General features: G+C 44.7%; 1 protein-coding gene and 1 long non-coding RNA gene across 2 annotated transcripts; both read left to right on the plus strand.

Moving 5' to 3' along the window:
* The first annotated feature begins 8,542 nt into the window (after positions 1-8,542).
* LOC103721301 lies at positions 8,543-15,460 on the plus strand. Its single transcript, XM_008811454.4, has 6 exons — positions 8,543-9,018; positions 9,531-9,631; positions 11,283-11,380; positions 12,721-12,929; positions 13,129-13,181; positions 15,076-15,460. Exons 1-6 carry the CDS (start codon positions 8,655-8,657, stop codon positions 15,121-15,123), a joined length of 873 nt encoding a protein of 290 aa, XP_008809676.2. The 5' UTR covers positions 8,543-8,654; the 3' UTR covers positions 15,124-15,460.
* Positions 15,461-16,420: 960 nt separating this feature from the next.
* Positions 16,421-19,781, plus strand: LOC113463662. The gene is made up of 3 exons (XR_003388337.2): positions 16,421-17,352; positions 17,470-18,275; positions 19,360-19,781. It is a non-coding gene; the product is annotated as an uncharacterized LOC113463662 (long non-coding RNA).
* Positions 19,782-22,488: the final 2,707 nt, after the last annotated feature.

A 22,488-nucleotide genomic window follows, 5' to 3' on the forward strand; every position in this document is an offset into this window, starting at 1 on the left:
GATATTTTTTCCTTTTTCTTTTGTAACTCGGGGTCGGCCCGCGTCTGTCGCACGGCCGACCCCCAATTTTGTACTTTGGCCTCTGGGCTTTTTTAACGAATATACTTCTTCCAATCTTCCGGCTCCTTAGACGCTTTAGTCTAAGCCACTAAGGCATTTTAGATCGGACTCGGACCTACCGAGCCCCTGAGCTTTGATGTAGTTTCACAATCGTAGTTAGGGAGCTCCTTGCTCTAATCACCGAGCCCCGAGCTCAGGACCAAACCTTAGTGGGCGGCCGTAGAACCGAGCTAAGGTTTAAGTAGATGCATTCGACCAATACTTTAGGCTGGAGACCCCGATATCAGTCGGTATTTATCAGGAACATGAAAATGTATGGAGCATGTATATCGAATAGGGCGGGCGCTATCAGGGCGTACCTTTTCGGGGCTGTGCGCCCCGTGCCGCGAATGTCCATAGAGGGCGGCCCCGAGCCTAGCCCGAGGCACGGTGGCGTAGCTTTTGGGCTCGCGCACGGAGCGACCACAGGACTCGGGACCCCGAGTCTGACATCGGGACCAAAGTGTCGATGGCCGACAAGGATGAACTGAGCCCGAAGGCTGATGGAGAGAGACGAGCTCGATGGTCGATGGAGATCGAGCCGAGCTCGATAGGTGATGGAGATCGTGCTGAGCACGATGGTCGATGGAGATCGAGCCGAGCTCGATGCCTGATGGAGATCGAGCCGAGCTCGATGCCTGATGGAGATCGAGTCGAGCTCGATGGTCGATGGAGATCGAGCCGAGCTCGATGGTCGATGGAGATCGCGATCATGTTTTCGGGGGAGACCACGTAGGTACTGCCCCGTCATCCCGAAGCATCGGGGCATCCCGACCGTGGTCGAGGTATCTGATGGAGGTCGATCGTCGATGGAGATCGAGCCGAGCTCGATGCCTGATGGAGATCGAGCCGAGCTCGATGGTCGATGGAGATCGAGCCGAGCTCGATGGTCGATGGAGATCGAGCCGAGCTCGATGGTCGATGGAGATCGCGATCATGTTTCCGGGGGAGACCACGTAGGTACTGCCCCGTCATCCCGAAGCATCGGGGCATCCCGACCGTGGTCGAGGTATCTGATGGAGGTCGATCGTCGATGGAGATCGAGCCGAGCTCGATGCCTGATGGAGATCGAGCCGAGCTCGATGGTCGATGGAGATCGAGCCGAGCTCGATGGTCGATGGAGATCGAGCCGAGCTCGATGGTCGATGGAGATCGAGCCGAGCTCGTTGGTCAGTGGAGATCGATAGAGGTATCGGCGTTTCGAGTTTTTCGCTGCGGCGCCCGGCTTTGCCCGGTTCTATTTGCATCCGAGCAGGGTCGTATATACGAGCTGGGCCGGGTCATCTGGAAGTATGTAGACACCAGGAGAAATTTAGCAGAGTTAAAACAATTGCAAATGAGATTTACAATTGGTACGGAGGACCCCTCGGGGCATTATTGGTAGTACACCCGAAGGTTTTTGGAGCTCCAACTCCGTGGAATGGGAGTCCCGTCAAGAGATTTTAGCTTGTAGGCTCCGGGTCGCTGGACACGCGCGATCCAATAGGGTCCTTCCCAGTTCGGGGTCAGCTTCCCTTGCTCGGTTGGCTGGGAGGCTTCCGCCTTTCTAAGAACGAGGTCCCCCTCTTTGAAGGATTTGATCTTGACTCTGGCGTTGTAGCACTGCGTCGTCCTTTGCTGGTACTTTGCCATGCGAACTCGGGCGGCTTCTCTTACTTCCTCGACTAAGTCAAGATTATTTCTGAGCTGCGAGGAGCTGGAGCTGGCATCAAAATGTTCTACCCTCGAAGAAGGGAGCCCGATCTCCAGGGGAATGACGGCTTCTGTCCCGTACGTCAAATTGAAAGGAGTTTCGCCGGTGGGCACCCGGAATGTGGTCCGGTAGGCCCACAGGACGTTGTACAGGTCTTCGACCCACCGTCCTTTGGACCGATCGAGCCTAGCCTTGAGCCCCTGCAAGATGGTTCGATTTGTTACCTCGATTTCTCCATTTGTCTGTGGATGCGCGACCGAGGTGAAGCGGTGGTCGATGCCAAGTTCGGAGCAGAATTTCCTGAAACGGGCGTTGTCCAACTGTCGACCGTTATCTGATATGAGGATGCGGGGGAGCCCAAATCTGCAAATAATCGACTTCCAGACGAAGTTCCGCATCTTCTGCTCGGTGATCCGAGCAAGCGGCTCGGCCTCCACCCACTTCGTAAAATAGTCGATGGCGACAACTATAAATTTCCTTTGTCCCGTTGCCAAAGGAAACGGTCCCAAGATGTCAATCCCCCACTGGGCAAATGGCCAGGGGGAACTGATCGAGGTCAGCAGGGCCGAGGGTCGTCGTTGGATGTTGGCGTTCTTCTGACACCGGTCGCACCTCTGGACGAAGTCCAGGGTATCTTTCTGGAGCGTCGGTCAGTAGTATCCTTGGCGTAGAATCTTGTGCGCCAACGCTCGTCCCCCCAGATGGCTTCCACAAATCCCCTCGTAGACTTCGCGCATTGCATAATCCGCCTTGGACGGGCGGAGGCACCTGAGGAGGGGAGAGGTAAAAGATGTCCAATAGAGTTTATCTTCGTACAATATGTACCGGGCAGCCAAGCGCTTGACTCGGCGAGCCTTGCGTTCATCGCTGGGGAGGACTTCATCCCGCAAGTAGCTGATGAGCTCGTCCATCCAACTCGGCTCAATTTCAATGCAAAGAGCCGGCTCGGGCTCTTCTGTGCTGGGTATTTGGAGGTACTCCAGCGCTGCTGCTTTCGGGAGCTCGCTCATGCGGGAGGACGCCAACTTCGATAGTTGATCCGCTCGGAGGTTCTCCGTCCGGGCGATGTGTTGGATGTGGAAGGAGCTCAGGGTCGAGGTGAGATCCCGCACTTTTCGGAGATACTCCTGCATCGTGGGTTCTTTGGCTTCAAAATCACCTAGGACTTGGTTCACGACCAGCTGGGAATCACTAAAGGCCCTCAGGTCCCTTACTCCCAGCTCGCCGGCCAATTTGAGCCCGGCGATGAGAGCTTCATACTCCGCCGCATTGTTGGAGGCGGAGAACTCGAAGCGTAGGGCCTGCTCGGCGACCACTCCATCTGGGCTGGTGAGGATTAGGCCCGCTCCGCTACCCCCGAGTTCGAGGAGCCATCGACATGTAAAGTCCAGATCGGACTCGGGTCTGCTCCACTGGAGCTGGCCTGGCTTCGGGCTCGTCCGGCACTGTGCACTCGACTATGAAGTCGGCGAGCGCCTGCGCCTTGATTGCTGGCCTGGGTCGGTACTCGATGTCGAACTCCCCAAGTTCGATGGCCCACTTCGTAATTTGACCGGCGCGATCTGATCGCTGCAGGATCTGCTTCACCGGTTGGTCGGTCAGCACGGCCACTGTGTGAGCTTGAAAGTACGGCCGGAGCCTTCGAGCTGAGACGACCAGGGCATAAGCGGTCTTTTCTAGCTTAGAGTACCGGGTCTCGGCGTCCCTCAAGACCCGGCTCGTGTAATATACCGGCTTTTGGAGCTTGCTCTCCTCCCGGACCAGGACCGAGCTCACTGCTACGGGAGAGACAGCCAGGTACAAGTAGAGGAGCTCGCCTTGCTGAGGCTTCGTGAGCAGCGGGGGAGAGGCGAGAAGGCGTTTGAGCTCCTCGAAGGCTTGCTGATATTCGGCCGACCATAAGAAGTCCTTTGGCTTCTTGAGGGCCGCAAAGAACGGAAGGCAGCACTCGGCCAATCGGGAGACGAACCTTCCGAGAGCTGCAACTCGGCCCGTAAGCCGCTGCACTTCCTTGATTGTCCTCGGAGGCATCATTTCCTGGAGCGCTCGGATCTTCTCGGGATTGGCTTCGATTCCCCGCTATGTGATTACGAAGCCAAGGAACTTGCCCGAGGTGACTCCGAACGCATATTTAGCTGGATTAAGCTTCATCCGGTACCTCCGAAGTGTAGAGAATGCTTCATTGAGGTCGGCCACATGATCTTGTGCCATCTGGCTTTTCACCAGCATGTCATCAACATAGACCTCCATGTTTCGACCTATCTGATCTTTAAAGATCCGGCTGACCAGCCTCTGATAAGTTGCTCCGGCGTTCTTCAAGCCGAAAGGCATCACCTTATAGCAGTAAGTACCTCCGTCGGTGATGAAGGCCGTCTTCTCTTCATCTTCTAGCGCCATCCGTATCTGATTGTATCCGGAGAAGGCGTCCATGAACGTCAGCAGCTCGTGCCCCGAAGTGGAGTCCGCGAGCTGATCAATGCTGGGGAGGGGGAAGCTGTCCTTTGGGCAGGCCTTGTTCAGGTCGGTGTAGTCCACGCACATGCGCCATTTTTCGCTAGCCTTTTTGACGAGGACCACGTTGGCGAGCCACTCCGGATAAGATATTTCCCGGATGAAGCCGGCTTCGAGGAGTTTATTAACTTCCTCAGCTATCGCCCGTTGCCGCTCTGGGGCGGCGTTCCGCTTCTTCTGTCGCACAGGCTTGCAAGGTTTCACCTGGAGTCGGTGGACCGCGACCTCCGGGTCTATCCCTGGCATGTCTGCGGGCGACCAAGCGAAGACATCCATATTGTCCCGCAGGAAGCTGACGAGGCGATCTCTCTCGCGGGCGCCGAGGCCAGAGCCGACCTGCACGGTTAGCTCGAGAGAATTTTCTCGTAAAGGAACTTGGATGAGTAGCTCATCAGGCTCTACCCGATTTTTCTGAGGGCCGACCCGTGACTCCAAGGCCTCGGCCGAGAGCTTTTTGTCTGCTGTCGGTTGCTTCGCCTCACGGGTCGCCATGTAGCATCGCCTCGCTACCGTTTGGTCTCCTCGAACCTCGCCGACCCCTTGGCTGGTGGGGAACCGCATAAGCAAGTGGCGTGTCGAGACCACAGCTCGGAGGACGTTGAGGCCTGGTCGTCCAAGGATGGCGTTGTAAACCGAGGGCAGGCGCACCACAAGGAAACTCATCTTCACGGTGCTCTCTCGGGGGGCGAGGCCGACCGTGACCAGGAGGTCGACCTCGCCCTCTACTGGGACCGAGTCCCCAGTAAAGCCAACCAACGGGGCGTTCATCCTCCGCAGTTGTTTTTCCGCCATCCCCATTCTGGAATAGGCATCGAAATACAAAATGTTCGCCGAGCTTCCATTATCAATCAAAACACGCTTTACATCAAATTTGTTCACGACCATAGAGACGACCACAGCATCGTCATGGGGAGTTTCAATTCCCTTCAGGTCCTCATCTGAAAATGAGATGGCCTCCGAGGCGCGCAAGCGCTTTGAGGTGGTTCCTTCCTCTGGAGCTCCTCCGGCCGAGGGCCCGCCTCGGATGGTGTTGATAGTGCCGACGATGAGCCTGTTGGCATTTGGATCTTCGGGCTGCGAGAGATTCTCCACCGGCCTTCCAGTGGGTTGGTTCCGCACGAACCGATCAAGCACTCCTCGGCGAATGAGCGCTTCGATCTCGTCCCGAAGCTGGAAGCACTCCTCTGTATCATGGCCGTGGTCTCGGTGAAAGCGACAATACTTCCGGGGGTTACGCCTAGCCCCAGGGTCTCGTCTCGGGGGTGGGGGCCGGAAGTAGTCTCGACCCTCGATCTCCATAAGGATTTCGGCCCGAGGAGCGGTAAGGGGAGTGTAGTTTTCATCCCTCCCGTTGGATGTGTGGGCTTGTGGAGACCTCGGGCGAGGCGGGGACCTCTGGCGAGGTGGCCTCCGCAGCCGGGGTGGACTCTTCAGGCGGGTCGGATTCTTGGCTCGGCGCGGGGACGGGCTCCTGGGATGGCCACGCTCCTCGCGACGCCTTTTCTGCTTCTTGGAGGCCTGCTCGGCCCCGCCCCGTCTGGAAGCGACGGCTTCTTCGGCCTTCGCATACTTTCGCGCCCGAACCAGCATCTCGATCAGATCAGCAGGGAAACTCTTCTCGATGGAGAAGAGAAATCTGTAGGACCGGGCTCCAGTCTTTAACGCTGACATGGCGATTGACTGGTCAAGTTTCTGGACCTCCCATGTTGCAGTGGTAAATCGGTCTAGGTACTCCCTGAGAGACTCTCCCTCCTTTTGTTTTATATCGAGGAGGGAGTCAGAGGTCCGCCGCTGGGGTCGGCTGGCAGTAAAGTTGCTGGCGAACTGCCTGCCGAGCTGCTCAAAGGATGAGACGGTACTAGGCTTCAGCCCGGTAAACCAGAGCCGGGCTGCTCCTCGGAGTGTTGCTGGGAAGGCTTTACAAAGCAGAGCCTCCGAGGCTCCTTGCAGGGCCATTAAGGCCCGATAGCTTTCCAGGTGGTCGAGAGGGTCGGTCCTGCCATTGTAGGGCTCCACCTGGAGCATCTTGAACCTTGGCGGGACCGGCTCATCCTCGATTTGCTGGGAGAAGGGGGATCTCGTGGTGAACTCGAAGTCACCATCGCGTCCCGTCTTCCTGCCGCGGAACGCCTCAATCTGACGTTCCAGGTTCTCGACCTTTTTGTCGAGCTCATCACTCGGAGGGACCACCGCAGCGGTCCGCCCCGGCGCAAGTTGTCCTGGGACTGACTCGACTTCTGACGGCTGTGGCCAGTCTCCAGGACCCCTCACCGGGTGTTCCCCCCAGGGGGAGGCCGGAACACGGTGATCTTGACCTGGGAGAGGCGGTCCACTCTCAGGGGGCGCCGGTTGAACTGGGGCCGGAGGGGGCGGCACCATCGGGACGCCCCTGGGTTGCAGGCCCTGGATAGCAGCGGCCAAAGCCTGAACCTGCTGCACCAGGGCATCGAACTGCTCCAGCCGGACTTGAGGAGTCGAGTCTTCCGGAGGCGGCGAGTTCTGGACAGAGCGTCCGGGGCTTGGTGGAGGACGTCGGGAGGCGTTGGAAGCTCCCTTGCTTCTCAGTTTCATGGTCGCGACTCGGGCCCTTCCTCTAGCGCCAACTGTTGCTGGAAATTGGACCCGGGGGCGACCGTCGGCCGAAAGGGGGAGGCTCCGCCGCCTGAGTGGTGGGTGGCAGTCCGTCGGCGGGTGGCGCCTTCCTGGAGACCTGCAAGAAGCCGGTGGCCGGGCTCTCCGGCGCCGGCCCTCCGATGCCTAAGTCAGAACAGGGGCAATATGTGGAGAAAAATGGACCGAGAGAGAGGAAGAGAGAGAGGATTCCAGTCGGAGAAAAGCCCCCCTTTTGAGTGGAGAAATACTCCTTTTATGGGGAGGGCTAGTTCACCTGTGATGTGACAGAATCTGTCGTACGATCAATCTTTTAATGCCCTATCATGAAAGTCAATGCCATCATTGCAGGAGATTAGGCCGGAGCCCAAGTCGTCATGGAGCCATGCCGTCATTTATAGGCATGTGAGTTTGCCGTGAAAGGCTTGGTGTCCGTAAGCGATGGAAGCCATACGCCTTAATTGTTGAGTAAGCTAGGGGCCTGCGAGTGCCATACGCTTTGATTGTTGAGTGAAACGGGAGTCTGTACGACTCGTATTCATCGGCTGTTGGTGAAGTCAACACGTGATCTCCCGACTAAGCTGCGGGAGGACGTGGCCTCAGGACGTGGTTTGGGCGTTCTTGGGTTGGCCAGGCTAAGTATTGCTTGGTCGGTCCCCGCCCAGAGGGTCCGCTCGGCTGGTCCCTCCTCAGAGGAACATGCTCAGCCGGCTCCTGCTCGGAGGAACGCGCTCGGGCGGTTCCCGCTCGGAGGGAGGCGCTCGGCCGGCTCCCGCGCGGGGGTTTGCTTGAGCGGCTCAGCCTGCTCGGCTGGCCTCTGCTCGGCGGAACGCGCTCCTGCTCGGGGAATGCGCTCGGCCGAGGACGCGGCAACACTTCCCCCAACACTAATCATCAGACAATTTCCGATTATAATACAGAGGATGAAGAACCCCAAAAAGTAAACCCAAGAAAACCTTACACCTTAATCCATATCAATATAACTTCTTGAGGGAGAAAGTGAAAGGAAAGAAAGAAAATAACTAATAGTTAAACATGTGCCGTTCCTCTAAATCAAAATCATTCAATCGTTCACCCTAAAATCACAAGCTGTGACATCGAGAAACCAAGAAATAAAGAAATAAAGAAATAAAGACAGAAAAAAATTTAAAAAAATACTGAGATCCAATCACTTGAACACTGTCATCCTTATTAATGAACAATGTTTTCTTATCTAATCTGTCTCTTTATTTTTTTTTTCTTCTATTGTCAATTGATCATTGCTTGTCGCTGAAGGGAAATACCATTACACTCATAGCTATTTTTAGCATGAAGAGATTGGATTTGGATAGAAATCAAAACCAAGATCCTAACAGAAGAGGGACACTAATAGGGGACAAAAATTTGTCCACATTAGTCTCTTCGATCATGGCAGGTAAAAATAAAATTTTTTAAGTAATTCAAGCATTTTGGCGCCATCTCGTTTTGGTCTGTCATGTTCGATTGGACGGTTCTGATCTGTTCCCAGATTTAATGATTCCCTTTCACTTAGCGCATGCCCCCATTTTCCTTGGAGAGCGTCATCTCACTCTCTCTTAAAATACGCCTGTGGATCATCCAACCGTGGTCAAGGTCCTCGTTGATCCCCCTTTCGAATTTCGATATAATTCTTTTTCCCTTCCTTCAAATCCAATCCTCGCATCACGTCGTTCTTTTTTGTTCCTCTCTCTCTGGACGGAGCCGACGAAGGAAGACGACGGCGATGGATCTATGGGAGAAGGCTAGGGTATTCGCCGGGGAGGCGGCGAAGCGGTCGCAGGAGCTGACAATTGGGGCCGCCAAGTTCTCCCAGGAGTTCGTCTCCGAGACCGCCAAGAAGTCCAAGGAGCTCGCTGCTGAGGCCACCAAGAAGGCCGACCTCATCCGCTCAGAGGCCTTCAGGGCCGCCGACCAGATCAAGACCCTCGCCGTCGACCTCCCTAGCCTCCCCATCTCCCCCCTCGTGCCGGGCGGATCCGCCGTGCTGGACCCGGCCTGGGATCTCGAGCGGTTCGGCATCACCGAGGAGCTCAGGGAGTTCGTCAAGGGCATCACCCTCAGCACTTTCCGTGATTTCCCCATGGAAGGTACGTCTATTGAATGAATCTTTTTTATGCTATCTACTCGCTTTCTTCGTTGACCTTTTCTATTTTATGTAAAACATGCCCCCTCTTTTTTTTTCTATATATATATATATATATAGATTGTAGGTGATGTTTCTTATTACTTGAAATTCTCTGTCGGAGGGATGCTGAAGAAAGAGACAATTTTTGATCAGTTATCATGTTAAAGTCAATGTTTTTTTACATTTTTAGAATGTAATGGATCTATGAGATACGTTCATTTTGCTTGGATTTATGTGATTAATTTGCATAATTTCTGGGTTATTTGAAGTTTTGCAGCAGTGGTAATCTTATAAGGTCTTGTAAGTTATGAATTGTGAAGTGAACTGCTTTAGGTGTTCCTTCTGTTTGTTGTTCTTCTGTTATAGCTTTTGGGAATTGGCTTCTAATATAAACAGCGTCTGTTTTGGTCCTTTCTTCGTTCTTTTGATTTTGGATGGATAATCATTCAGTCTTTTGATATGCTTTGTGTATAGATGAACCAGAAATGTCGGAGGTTCCCACAGTGTCAAATGTTAGGCAGGATCTTAATGAGTGGCAAGCGAGACATGCTACACTTGTTCTCTCAACAGTTAAGGTACTTGGTCTTTTGTTACCTTTTACTTTATAGAATTCATAGTTCTATTTTATTTATTTTTTTCATTTTATTTTATCCCTTTTTTGGGGGGTCGGGATGGGTAGCTCAATTGATGCTTTTTTTGTGTGATGATTCAAAATGAATGGAGATATGAATTTTTTTCTGACTAGCTATGATAGTCTCGTTGCATTTTTGGTCAAAACTTAAACAAAGTTATATTGCAAAAGACATAATCAACCTATACTAATCATTAGAGGTCAATATATCTGACTCATAAAAAATTTAATACGAGGACCAGCTGCATGAAACCACTAGAGGGCACTTAGATTGGCATGTTCATGTTCCACTTTGGTGGCAATATCTATAACCAGAGTGTCTGATATCTTACTATTGATTAACTTTTCTGATATCAGAATGAGCATAAAGCAACTTCACAGTTATGTAATGATGAATGTTTCCACCAGTTTTCAAGATACTATAGCCCTACTAGCTGCTCCTATTCATATCGAGTAAGTCTGTGTTTAATCCATATTGCTCATTTTGAAGATATTGAGACATTTATAAATCATTATGAAACCCATGCTCTTAATTAAGATGGGATGCAATACACTGATTGTCCCTATTGGAAAGTATTATGAGGACTAATGAGGCTGAGCCTGATTAGTCATTAGCATTTTAAGTTTGCAGCTAGGTTATAAAAACTGGCTTGAGTGCAAGTTAATCTGTGTAATACTTTGTAAATTGAAAGAATGCTGTTGGTGCACCTTGGTCACATAGGAGAGAAAGCAGATTTTAGTGATATCTTACAGAGAATTTTTTAGGTCACATAATGCCATGGTATAGTGGTTTTAATGAGATATGGAATTTGTGCACTTGTAATGAAATTGTTGGTTGAATCTCTTGGTGTGTTGGAAGAGGGAAGAAGTAGGAGAAGAATTGATGGCCTGCTACTATTAAGTTGGATGACAGCCTTTACTTGTCAGTTAACTGGATTGGATGCGGGTGTTAGAGTGGATCAGGATTGCCAGAATGGTAAAAATATAGATCATAAAAGATTATGGTACACATGTGGTCAGAAAGCTATAATGTTTATATTATATATTTGCTAAATTTATTTATTTAGTGATTGCATTTTTAGTAAAATGCATGACATGAAAATCCAATAATAAATAAACTAGTGAAGGCGCATATCTTATTTTATCAAGATTGTTTTTGATAAAGTTAACAATAGAGATAATGATACTTCTATCAAGATGTCTTGGAGTCCTAGGGATCAGGTATGGAATGAGAGTGAGGTTTAGAGTGTATTAATCAAGTCGAAGATTCTAGTTTATGCGGAATTGTTAAGCTAGTAGAACTTGGCCTTTTAATTTTGAAATTGGTTTTGATGAATGGCATGGGTCAATCACTCACGAGATCAACTTGCATACTTAGATTAGGTTATCAGCTTTTTCCTTCCTTTTCCCCTTTTTCGTTATAAGGGTTGTGGGAGTGCAAGCATCTTTTACACAGTACAATGAGGCAAGATTTATCTCCTCTATTTACATGCTGACCTTAAGATTAAGTGTTTGCATTGTGCTTTTCATTCTTGTGGTTTCATTTATATTTGACATTATATGAATTGAGCAGATAAATGACTTCTGTATTTCAGGAAATCTCCAAGTTTCGATATGATCTATGCCCACGCTATATGAAAGAGAGAAAATTCTGGCGAATATATTTTATGCTTGTAAACAATTATGTGGCTCCGTAAGTATCTTGCCTTTCTGTGTCTTCCATCTGATAGCTTTATATTTTTTTTTTTATTTTATTTTGAACCCATTTTTTATCAACATTTCAGGTTTAATGTTTAACCTGCCTCACTGATACCGAAAAAATGGATATTTAGGCATTCCAAAATTTGTCTTTGCTTAGGCATAAAACAAAAATAAATTGCCATAAAAAAATTTCTTTTTGGCTCCCCCGGTTGAAAAGGACTCTCCTTAAGCACCCGTGTCACTCATCTCTATTTATTTGACCCTGCACCTCTTCCTCAGGCTGAAATCAGGAATCACGCACAAATATATGTTGCATCGAATACAATTCTTGCTTGTGTTTTTATGTATATATATAGTATATGTGTGTGCGTGCGCATGTATACACATACATATGTATATATACTTACATACATAGATACATACATATATATGTGTGTATATGTAGATACATAAAAATGTACATACCTTGTACCGCTGTCGCCATCTAAATAGCTTGTTTTGCTAATTGAAGAATAATGCAGTTCTCAGATGTAGATATATGTTAAGATGTAGCATCAATTCTCTGCACGTTATACCGGATCTGGTGGAAAGGTAGCGGTGTTAGAAAAGATTTAGGGCATTTCTAACTTTCACTGTGCGAATGAGGAAAAACATGCAGTCATTGTTAATGGGAATGCTGCTACGCTATCTAGATGAAGAGAGTTAAGGAAACTGTCTAAATAACATGAAAGGTTTACATGAAGCTTCTAATGAAACCTCAAATGTAAAGCGGGGGTGCTGTATAGCTTGAAGTGAATATTGAAGAGTGTAATGTTCTGATGCAACAGCTTACTCTTTAGCAAATGCATATTCTGTAGGATGACTTTTGCTCCAGCTTGTTGAACAATTTCTCATATCATGTTTTTCACATTTTGCTTTCTTGATAGCTTACACTTTAAGCTTGCTGAACAACCTAGTATCTTTTGAATTAGGTATTCTTCAAGATAAATTCTGTTATGATGTTCTAAATGCCCCTTTCCATTTGGTTTTAAAATTTACATCTTCATAACACATCCATGTTGGTATTACTTAGTTGTAGCCACACATTTTGCCACTATTTGTTCTTTACTGTTCTGGTGTATGATTTCAATGATTTAAAATAGCAAACTTACATTTACTTAACACATTAGGTGTCTTTGACATCAAGCCAAAGCTTGGAAGCTTTAACAAATGCATGCCAATTTATTGTTAGGAAGAATTTTTGCTTTTTATAGTATAACCATGCTACGGTTTTCTTTTTTTTAAAAAAATGCAGTTACCTAACTGAATTTAATTCTGTGTGGATCCTATTAGTTATGAGAAAAAATATATGGAGGAATTAAAAACAAAGGTGGAACAGAAGCAAAAAGATAGTGATAAGGAGAATACAACTGCTCCACCAGCTACTACAGCAGGAGCAAAAGAAACAAAGTCGCAAAATAAGACTTCCACCTCATCAAATACAGAGCATGATTTGGATATGTTTCTTCTGGGGGACCTTGGAAGTGATGATGATGGTCCAGGTAGGCGATTTACAATTTCATACGTGTTGTCGCTCATTCATCATAAGAATAAGAAATGTAAGCAGTAGTTATACTAGCACTTTATTTTTGACTAGGTGTGCATGAAATTGTCATTAGAAACTGCTGGAGGAAATCATTGAGTAGTATAATTTGTAGTTAAAAGTTTTTGAGATAATACATGATATGCTACATTTTTCAGATGATGGTGCTGACAGTTTTGATGACGATTTTGATAAGATTGGAAGCAACTCGGTAAGATAACTCATTCAATATCTTTTGGAATTTCCATTTCAACTCCTTGAATTCCCCGTGTCATGCATGTACTTCACATTGCAGCAACGGTTTGTGAGATTCTCACTGTGTGATACAGCAAGATTGTTCTCTTGGAGAAAGTAAGCAATAGTAGCTTGCTTAATCTTTTAGGAATAAATGTGATAATATACTAAATCTGGATAGTGATATGCAACCTATATGTGTATTATCTCTTTGATTGATGCTTGAACAATTATTCATGATATGCTTACTGTATCAAACTACTTTTAGTATACTATTACTTCTCTTCTGTATCATAACCACAGCAACAAGCAAGCAAGCTAGCCCCAAAATTCAGGGATCTGTTGCATATGTTGTTTCACTATTTTTTCCTATCTAAGACCACCCAGCACTATTTCAATTTTCAAAGAGGTAACTAATTCCATTCATATCTTCCATCTTCCAATAGAATGTATGTACCTAAAAAATTTTCCCTTCCCCAATTCTGTCATGATCTTTGTTGAGTTTGACAAAGCATTCTTGCATATTATGTTTGGTGATATTGAGGTTCAGTGTTTTAAAAGGTAGTTGTGGTATGAAGCTGGTCATAGTGCATATGCAGTATATGGGCTGCATATGTGGGTGAACAGTTAGTATTTTTAAAATATTTAGAAATAAATAGAATATATAAAAGAAGTCTAGGGAGCAATGTTTGGCTTCCTGTGTCCCACGTCCACACCTTAAGCAACTGACATGTCCTGCTTTTCTTCAAGATAGTTTTTTATTTCCAAAAATACCTTCTGCTATCCAAGTCATCCTAGGCATCCATCTTGTGCAAACATCCTTTAATTTCCTCTGCCCTTCTCCTAACACATCATCCCTAATCTAGCTAGGCATAGAAATACTAGTTTTATATGATTCACACCTCTATTTTCACTGACTGTTATTTATTTATTTTTTTCTTTTTCCTGGTTAGTTTTTGATTAAGTACCGTGCCTGAAATGAGAGTAGTTCTTCAAGAAAGGAGACATGCTCATTTTGAATCTGGTACCAAAGGTTGGAAATATTGGGAAGCCTGCTGTTTGGAATACCTTAGAGCCCTTCCCAACACACACACACACACACACACACACACACACACACACGAAGGAAGAAAAAAAAATAGAAAAGAAAAATATCCCTGTTTTGTGATTCATTTACTCTTATTGGATATCAGATTTTTTTTTGAAGTCAAGATCTTTTCTTGCTTTGAGTGTTTTGAATTTGAGATTCTTATTTCTGATGGATTTTTGAGTTTTTCTGGTGGCCTGGTTTTTGTTGTTGCTTTTCTCCCTGGGCCTCATGGGCCTAGAAGAGAGGGAGAGGAAAAGGGGTAGAAGGAGATAAAAGGAAAAGGTAAAGAGGAGAGCTGCTCGAAGAATTAGGGCTAGCATCCATCTCACAAGTGGAATCAATACACATTCTTTTCTCCCTTTTAATTTTCTTTGTTTTTTTATTGCTAGGTTCTTCCAATATTTGTGTGCCCCTTGTAGATGCTTAAATTTGATGAAAGTTGTTTAACCAGAAGCCCCATACATTGTTTGTACCAGTCTAAGTTGCAGCATACATTCAAATGCTGACGCTATCTTGTATACGGCCACCCATACACAGACCCATACAGAACATGCATACATAATGAAGGCAGATGCTGAATCATTATAAACACTAGTTTTGACATTTATACTCTTTGATTTTTCATACTTCCCCTTTGTTTTCCCCCACTCTGAGCATTAGTTATTGTATTACAAAACTCCTGTTTTGACTTGATTTCCCTGAAGCATTTGACAAATTATCAACTTTTGTTTCAAAATTACAAACTGAAACATACATTGCAAAAAAATGTTGTGTTTGCCAGGGCTTAGATAGCGGCGATGATGAGAGAAAATCCAAAGCAATCAAGTAAGGCAGCCAATGCAGCAGAGCAGCAAACATCTGTTCGATGGGAAGGAAACCTCAGCTCCGGTGGCTCAAGAATTCTTGCCTGGCGACTAGCAGTGCCTCACCGGTGAGAAGCCTGCGGTCCTGTGTATATCTCATTTCATTAGTTTATTGTTTCACTTCACGTGGAATTCAAATTTATGCCTGTAGACCATGTACCTATTGTTTCGCACCTTTATGGGCCAATTGTAATCTGGCAGAATGGCAAGACTACGTCGTATTGTTGATTGGTGATAGATTAGGACTTAATTTCTTGTACCAGTCTTTCCAAGTAAAAGATTTCTCGTGTGGTTTTGTTTTCTCGTTGATCTTGCAATGACCATCTCCCAACCATAGCCCCAGTTTGCTGAGAACGGTTTGAGCTGTGGGTCTGGTCCAATATATACCCGATGTCTGATGACAATTTGATCTATTTTGGCTTGACAGCTGAAGTTGAAATGGGTGAAGTGGAAGGAAGCTATTTGCCTCTCCGACGCCCCCGCGTTGTATGGATGGTTAATCATCTCTGCCTTTCTGCACCTCCTCGGTGCTTTTTAGGTGGCCTTGACACGCTGCACTTTTAAGTCACACCACATTCTTTTGCATTCCCATCCATGGCACTGTGTAGCCTTTCGAAGCATGCAGCTTCTGCCAAAATAAGGCATTGCAGGTAGGGGGCCTTGAGATATGATTCACCTCACAAAAGACGAGGCTTGGTTGTGCCTGATGTTCCTCTGCCTCATATAGGCGTGGAAAGATGAACTCCAAATGAATAGAAATCACTCTGCTCGCTCGCTGAAAATCTTACCTCGACTCATGTTGGTTGGCCCATTTGCAATTGACGCTTGGAAGGTTCTACAGTAGGTTGGCATGACCTTTAATTAACAACATTATATAACTCTTGAGCAGGTTGGTGAGCTGAGCGAGCCAATCATGTACAACTCTCACAAATTATGTCGGCTCAACGTCTCGATAGCGATACGTACTGCACCCATTGGTCTGTTTTTTTGGAGGGTAAAAAACTTATCCAAAAATAAGTATTTTTTTTAGATAAAATTATTTTTCAGACAATATTTTAAAAAAATCAATTTACTTATATACTTTTATGTATTGAAAAATAGTTTCGGAATCTGTTATTTATATTTTTTTTACATTGCTACTTTTTCGGATAAGTTGCAAAGTTCCATCTGTATTTTTCATAATATCCTATATTATATAAATATTATTATATATAACAATAATTAATATGTTATATTATATTATATTATTAGATTATTATATTATTGTATTATACTTTTATTATAGGGTTAGGGGTATTTTAGGAATGAAATAAAAAGATTATTTTATTTTTTGGCTTGCGGAAAAATGGCTTACCCATCTTTTAAATGGGTAAGACTTTTACTCTATTTTATGAATAAATACTGTCCATGAAAAAATAACTTACCTACTTATGAAAAAATTGACCAACATTTCCGCAAAATTTACCTATCAAAGAATGGCCCTGAAAGATGGGCATGGCTTGCATAGCCAATTAACCCTCTTCTATACTATTGTATTGCCGACTCTTTTTCCTACTCTTGCTCTTCCTTTCGATGTGGGACCATTTTTCGGATACTTCCACCTTCTCTCTCGTATCTCTCCTTTTTGCTTCCTAATTTGTATTCCTCTTCTACTGACTACTGACCCGCCATGCATACGTATCTATATGTCTGCATATGTATGTATGGATGTATGTACGTACACTGTATTCCTGGCATTCTTCAACATCTGGTCCTTGGAAACCTCTTTGACTTGTGCTGCTTCAATGTTCTGTATTTTATCTACCATTTATACACTGAACTTCTTGGAGTGCTAGTTGATTATGTCCTGTTCCTTTTAACTATTAGCTGATATAGATAAAGTCTCAAATTTTGATCTGCTAAATACAATGCATGATGAGATGGTGTCAAAATATATAAACCCAATTTAATTTCAAGTGCTATTATTGCCAATACAATGTATACTATCATTTTATCATAGAGGTGGAGGAGATTTTCTTGACATCAGGCTGGCACCAGATAATGCAGGTTAAACCCGACTAATGATTTTGCTGCAGGTGGCGTGGACCTTGTCAATGAAGGTTCTGTTTATAAAAATCGGCTTGGTGCCATTGGCCTTGTGTTTGGTGCAGCTATCAATATGTAAGCCTGACTTGTTTTGTGCTGCCAATTTGAAGGTAATTGTTGTTTTAGTCCACAATCATATCCATTCGTTCAAAAGACAGTGAGCTCATGCATTTCCTAAGATTCTTTAATTCTACGATCAGCTGCGTCTTTCTGTGGTATTCTTGCAGTGACACTGGAGAGGAGACATGAGATATGCACACAAGAAGAGAAGATATGGCAAACTGAAATGATTTATATTAAGTCAACGGTGACAGTGTTTGATTTATTTTTCTAGAGAAGATGGTGGAAGAAAATAAGAAATTAATGGTGGTTCTTTGCACTAGGATTTATGTTGCATCTTCTGACCATCCTATTTCTTTGTTCAGGCGGCAGAATGAGTAAATAAAACCATGGCTTCTTTAATTTTTTGGAAGAATATGTACTTTGAAAATGTTGACCATATTCCTATTGGTAAAACAAAGAAAAAAAACCGGGATTTTTAAAATAAATTTCATTTGTAGCAATTTTCTTGCTAAGACTGAAGGTAAATGAAAAAGGTTGATGGAGAATAATAGGATTTTAAAATCTATGAAATATTACCAATTCTCGTCTTTGGAATTTTCATAATGTTTGTGGCATACTCGAAAGTTCATTTTAATAAATATATATACCTTCTTTTTCAGAAAACAGCAAAGCCACTATAGTGACTTAATTTTTGTTGGATCATTCTTTTTTTAAAAATATTTCTAAAATGTTTCTTTCCTTTTGCATAGAGATCATTATTTACATGGAAAAATGCATAGCCTGTGACATGTATGATGGTATTGTGATGAGTTACAACTAGCCTCTCTTTGGTTGTGACTTGATGCAGGTCCATTTCTTAATATCTGCAACACAATGATGGATGGCGCCATGGCGGTTTACCTTTCACCACTATGGACTATGATGAGTTTGGTGAGCCTAGAAACCAAGGTGACTATGAGGCCATTCACAGGTATTCTCCATATGATAACGTATCTCCATGGCTTTGCTATCCTTCAGTGCATGCTAGTTACAGCATCTTTTCATGACTCATAAGGTTTCCCAAGTTTTCATTCCCTTCAGATCCCTTTACTGTTTTCAAAGGTATTTTTTGGTTTATTTTTCTTTATTTTTTAACTAATAACTGTTGATTAAGTAAAATGATAAATTGCGAATATTTTTCCAACTTGACCTGGTTTTAGGAAGAGATCGAAATAATTATATAATATCAATTTTCTTCAATGCTCCCTTGTAGGTTCTTTCAAGTATTTAGCTAAGATGGATACATGTAAACAACATGCTGCAATTTTGGACCCCATACCCATGTTAGCACTGTCTCAAACAATGTCAGATGATCATGCAGTCTAAGCATACTAGGTCCCTCCAGGGAAATAAAAACAGATGATGAGTAAAGGAAGAAAAGAAGATGGGGGAGAGAGGAAAGAAGGTCACCCAGCACATAATAATGTAATCTATCATGCTTGTTCCCTCCAGGGGAATTAACAACAAAGGAGAAAAAGGGAAGAGAGAAGGGAGACGTCTTCCCATGATTTAATCTATGTGGCATCTCTTCCTCAGGCAATGTCTTTAGGCAATCACCTGCGAGGTCAAAAAAATATCAGTCCGTTAAATGGTTGATCTCCATTATGATATGGACTCACTCTTTGGCCTTTATACACTATTTTTATATCCGAATGCAAGTTGGGATGCATATATATCTCCCATATGCCCAACTTTGAATAGATAGACTCATTTCAAGAATATTTATGAGGCTTCATTATGATGTCTTATTTGATTTTCTGAGTCTGCCAAATCCTTGCTTTCATTCTGAAAAATAACAATTTACCTGTTTCTCGATTTTCTTTCACCTTTCCATATATTTCCTTCTCCCTTTTTCCTGCAGTCAGCACTTATTGATGAGAGTTTTTACTTTTCAGATTGTTTTCTTATTAACATTATTCCGTAAAACGATTGTTATTCTCCTAGTCCACTTTGATTTTAGATATCACCTCAAGCTTGTAATGTAGTGCTTCTTCTGTTTGCTTTTTGTTCTTCAGGGTAGGAGAAGGTGCTAACTGATGGCAAAAGTGAGAGCTAGGACATGCTCCACTTGTTCGCGGTCGGTCATTCTGAAGACAAACATGAGCAGTGGGCATTTTCTGAGGGTGGCCGTTTCATACATTGTGAGTATGCATTTCTAATTAAAGCAACGAGAGTGCTTGATGATGAGAAGCAAGCTTGAGTCCTCAAGAGAAACCTGTGTAATTTCTTATTATCGGAAAGATGGTGTTCAGGCTACTGAAACTAAAAGTGCCTGCTCAACTCCTTTGTTTTTTTTTTCCATGCTTGATCCATCTTCATCTGAAAGAAATTATCGCCCCTTCAGTGAAACATATGTGCTTATTCGATCCCTACATGGGACATCTAGAGCCATAAAGTATGCCACATTTGGATGTTTTAAATGTAAAAACTTAATGTCCATGCGACTCACTTGGCTGCAGGGGCTCTCTCTCTCTCTCTCTCTCTCTCTCATAAAGTGTGTGTTGGAGTGTGGGAGTTAGGAGGCAGAAGGGCTTTAGTACCGTTACTGTAAAATGTACTGTACTACATTTCCATGCATAAATAAGCCTCTCATATTTCCTGTACTAAATTAAAGAGTCTTTGAATGTCATCCATCATATATAAGTCCATTTTAACCACTAGGCCACACCTTGAGATCTTCTCTTTGCTCTTTCTTCATGTGTCTTCGAGTTAGTATGCAGACAATGCTAATTCTTGTCCATTGTTGTCTGTCAGTTTGTTCAGTTTTCCCCCGGCTTTATTGTTAATCTTCTGAGGGACTATAATTGTGTCAAGACTGTACTCCATATTTTTTGGTCGAGCAATATTGTCTTTGGCAGATATTGATAGTTATCTTAGTTCTTTATGTTTTTCAATCATTCTACTTATTTCTTGTAGCTGAATGAGGAATCTTGTGAGCTGTAAGCCAGTAACGTGTCCGATTCTTTAGGCATTGCTTCCCCACTGCCATATTTTCTTCTTATATTGTGTTACTGTGGTTGTTTTTCTGAAAAATACAAGAAGGTTTTAATTGGACATCAATCAGTAAAGGATTGATGTGACCGTTATCGATGATACGTCCTATATTGTCCGGCAGTATAGTTAGTGGCCCGGCCCACTTCCAGCCCGAACTCTGCCCGAGCCCGGCCCAAATTTTTTTTGGCTTCGGCTGGACTTAGGCCCAAAAAAAACAAAAGGAAAACTCATGCTCAGCAGCTCAAGCTTGGCTCGAGCCCAATTGGGCCAGCCCAATGGGAAGAGAACATGCTCGAGTCCGGCGCGAGCTCAAATGGGTTGGGGGTTCCGTGGGAAGGGGAAGGTCCTGGAAAGATGGCGTTTTGTGGGGGAGTCGGGGAGATGTATAGCTTGGAGGAGCTGCTGAAGGCGTCGACAAAGATGCTGGGGAGCACATACAAGGCCGTGATGGAATCCCAGTTCATTGTGACGGTGAAGCAGCTCAAAGACTTGGCCTGACCGGGGGTGGAGGAGCTCTAGCGCGGGTGGAGGAGCTCGGTTGCCTCCGCCACCCCTACCTGGTGCCCCTCTAAGCGTACTTCCAAGCTGGGGTTGGGGGAGTTCCAGTGGTGGATGGAGGAGCTCGACCAACTCCACGATCTCAACATAGAAGGTGGTGTGCTATCGACAAGCGGCAGAGGAGGCGTGCCGTCGTCGTGCGGGACAAGGTCCCGCGGGTTGAGGAGGAGAACCCCACAACAAAGCTCCGGTGGAATGAAATCTCACCACTGTTGTCCTCGTCCAAGACCAAGACCGGCTTCACCGCCTTGTTCAAGAACTCGGGCCTGTATTCGGGCTCAATTGGGCCTCATTTAGGCTCGGGCCCGGGCCGTGCCAATAATATACCCGAGCTCGGTCCGAAAAATAAATTGGCTCTGTAATTAAACTCGAACCAGTCTTGATTTTTTTAGGCTTAGCCCATAGCTCGGCCTGGCCCGATGGGCTTCGAACCAGCCCAAGCCCATTTCCAGCACCAATTATAGTTCTTTTTCTAAGAAATTTGTGAGAACTGAGAATTAGTTTTTTGTCTTTGTAACAAAACAGGATCTCATCCAAAATATTGGCCGGAAGATATTTTTTAGGTTGCTTAGTCGTATATAAGTATCAAAAATCTTTCTGATGAATAACCGATGTAGAACTAAATACACTTCCACATGAATCTTCATAGTCTTACTGTACTTTAAAATGTGCAGTAAGTTTTGGTCCCTTGTGTCAAAATTTTGTTCCTCAGCTACCTCTAGCAGTCTTGTATAACTTGCATAGGATCAGGAGCAGCTGTGCTTGCTTATTCTTGCAGCAAACTAAACATTATCCATCCATTCTCTATGGACATACTCCTGAGAGCATCCCTTTGCCACTCTCTGGCAATTTGGATCTGGTTCTATGTCAACTGAATGATAGATCGTCATGCCTTCTATATCTTGTTTTAGAAAAAGATAAACATGATTGAATAATTTAAGACGGAACGGATGCAGTCATTAACTACCTTGACGAGGTCGCTGTGTTCTTTTCTCAATACATTCCTTTAGCTCTCTACTAATGTTTCTGACAGGTATATCGGTTATCCGATGCTGTGTTCTTTTCTCAATACATTCCTTTAGCTCTCTAATAATGTTTCTGACAGATATATCGGTTATCCGATGGAAGTCGAAATTTATTTATAAATTCACTTGAATTGGGAAATTTAAGTCCAAAATTTTCTGGTATATGAGATTAATTTATCCATCAAATATTTTCTTGAATTCAGTAAATCAAGTAACCGATGATGGGACAGTATCCTAGTCCTCCATCAAACGTTCCTTTGTTTATCACATGCATTGCATCACTGTACTTTACATCATTCTATTAGTGACATATGGTCAAATTTTATGAATCAAACTGTGATCCATGAGTTTGGCGATAGTTTGTTCTCAGCATGATAGTACATTTCTTAAAAAAAATAATAATAAATAATTGATATAGAATTAAATATATGCACGAATCCTCACATATTTCTTTCGTTTAAGCTCCAACGTTTTCATCGGAATAAGAGTCAAAATTCATTCAAATCTAATCACCAACATCACGACTAGCCTATGATTAGCCTTAATGAGTAGATGTTGCAGTGTTTC

The sequence above is a fragment of the Phoenix dactylifera genome, chromosome 7, assembly GCF_009389715.1.
Source record: "Phoenix dactylifera cultivar Barhee BC4 chromosome 7, palm_55x_up_171113_PBpolish2nd_filt_p, whole genome shotgun sequence".
Lineage (NCBI taxonomy): Eukaryota > Viridiplantae > Streptophyta > Magnoliopsida > Arecales > Arecaceae > Phoenix > Phoenix dactylifera.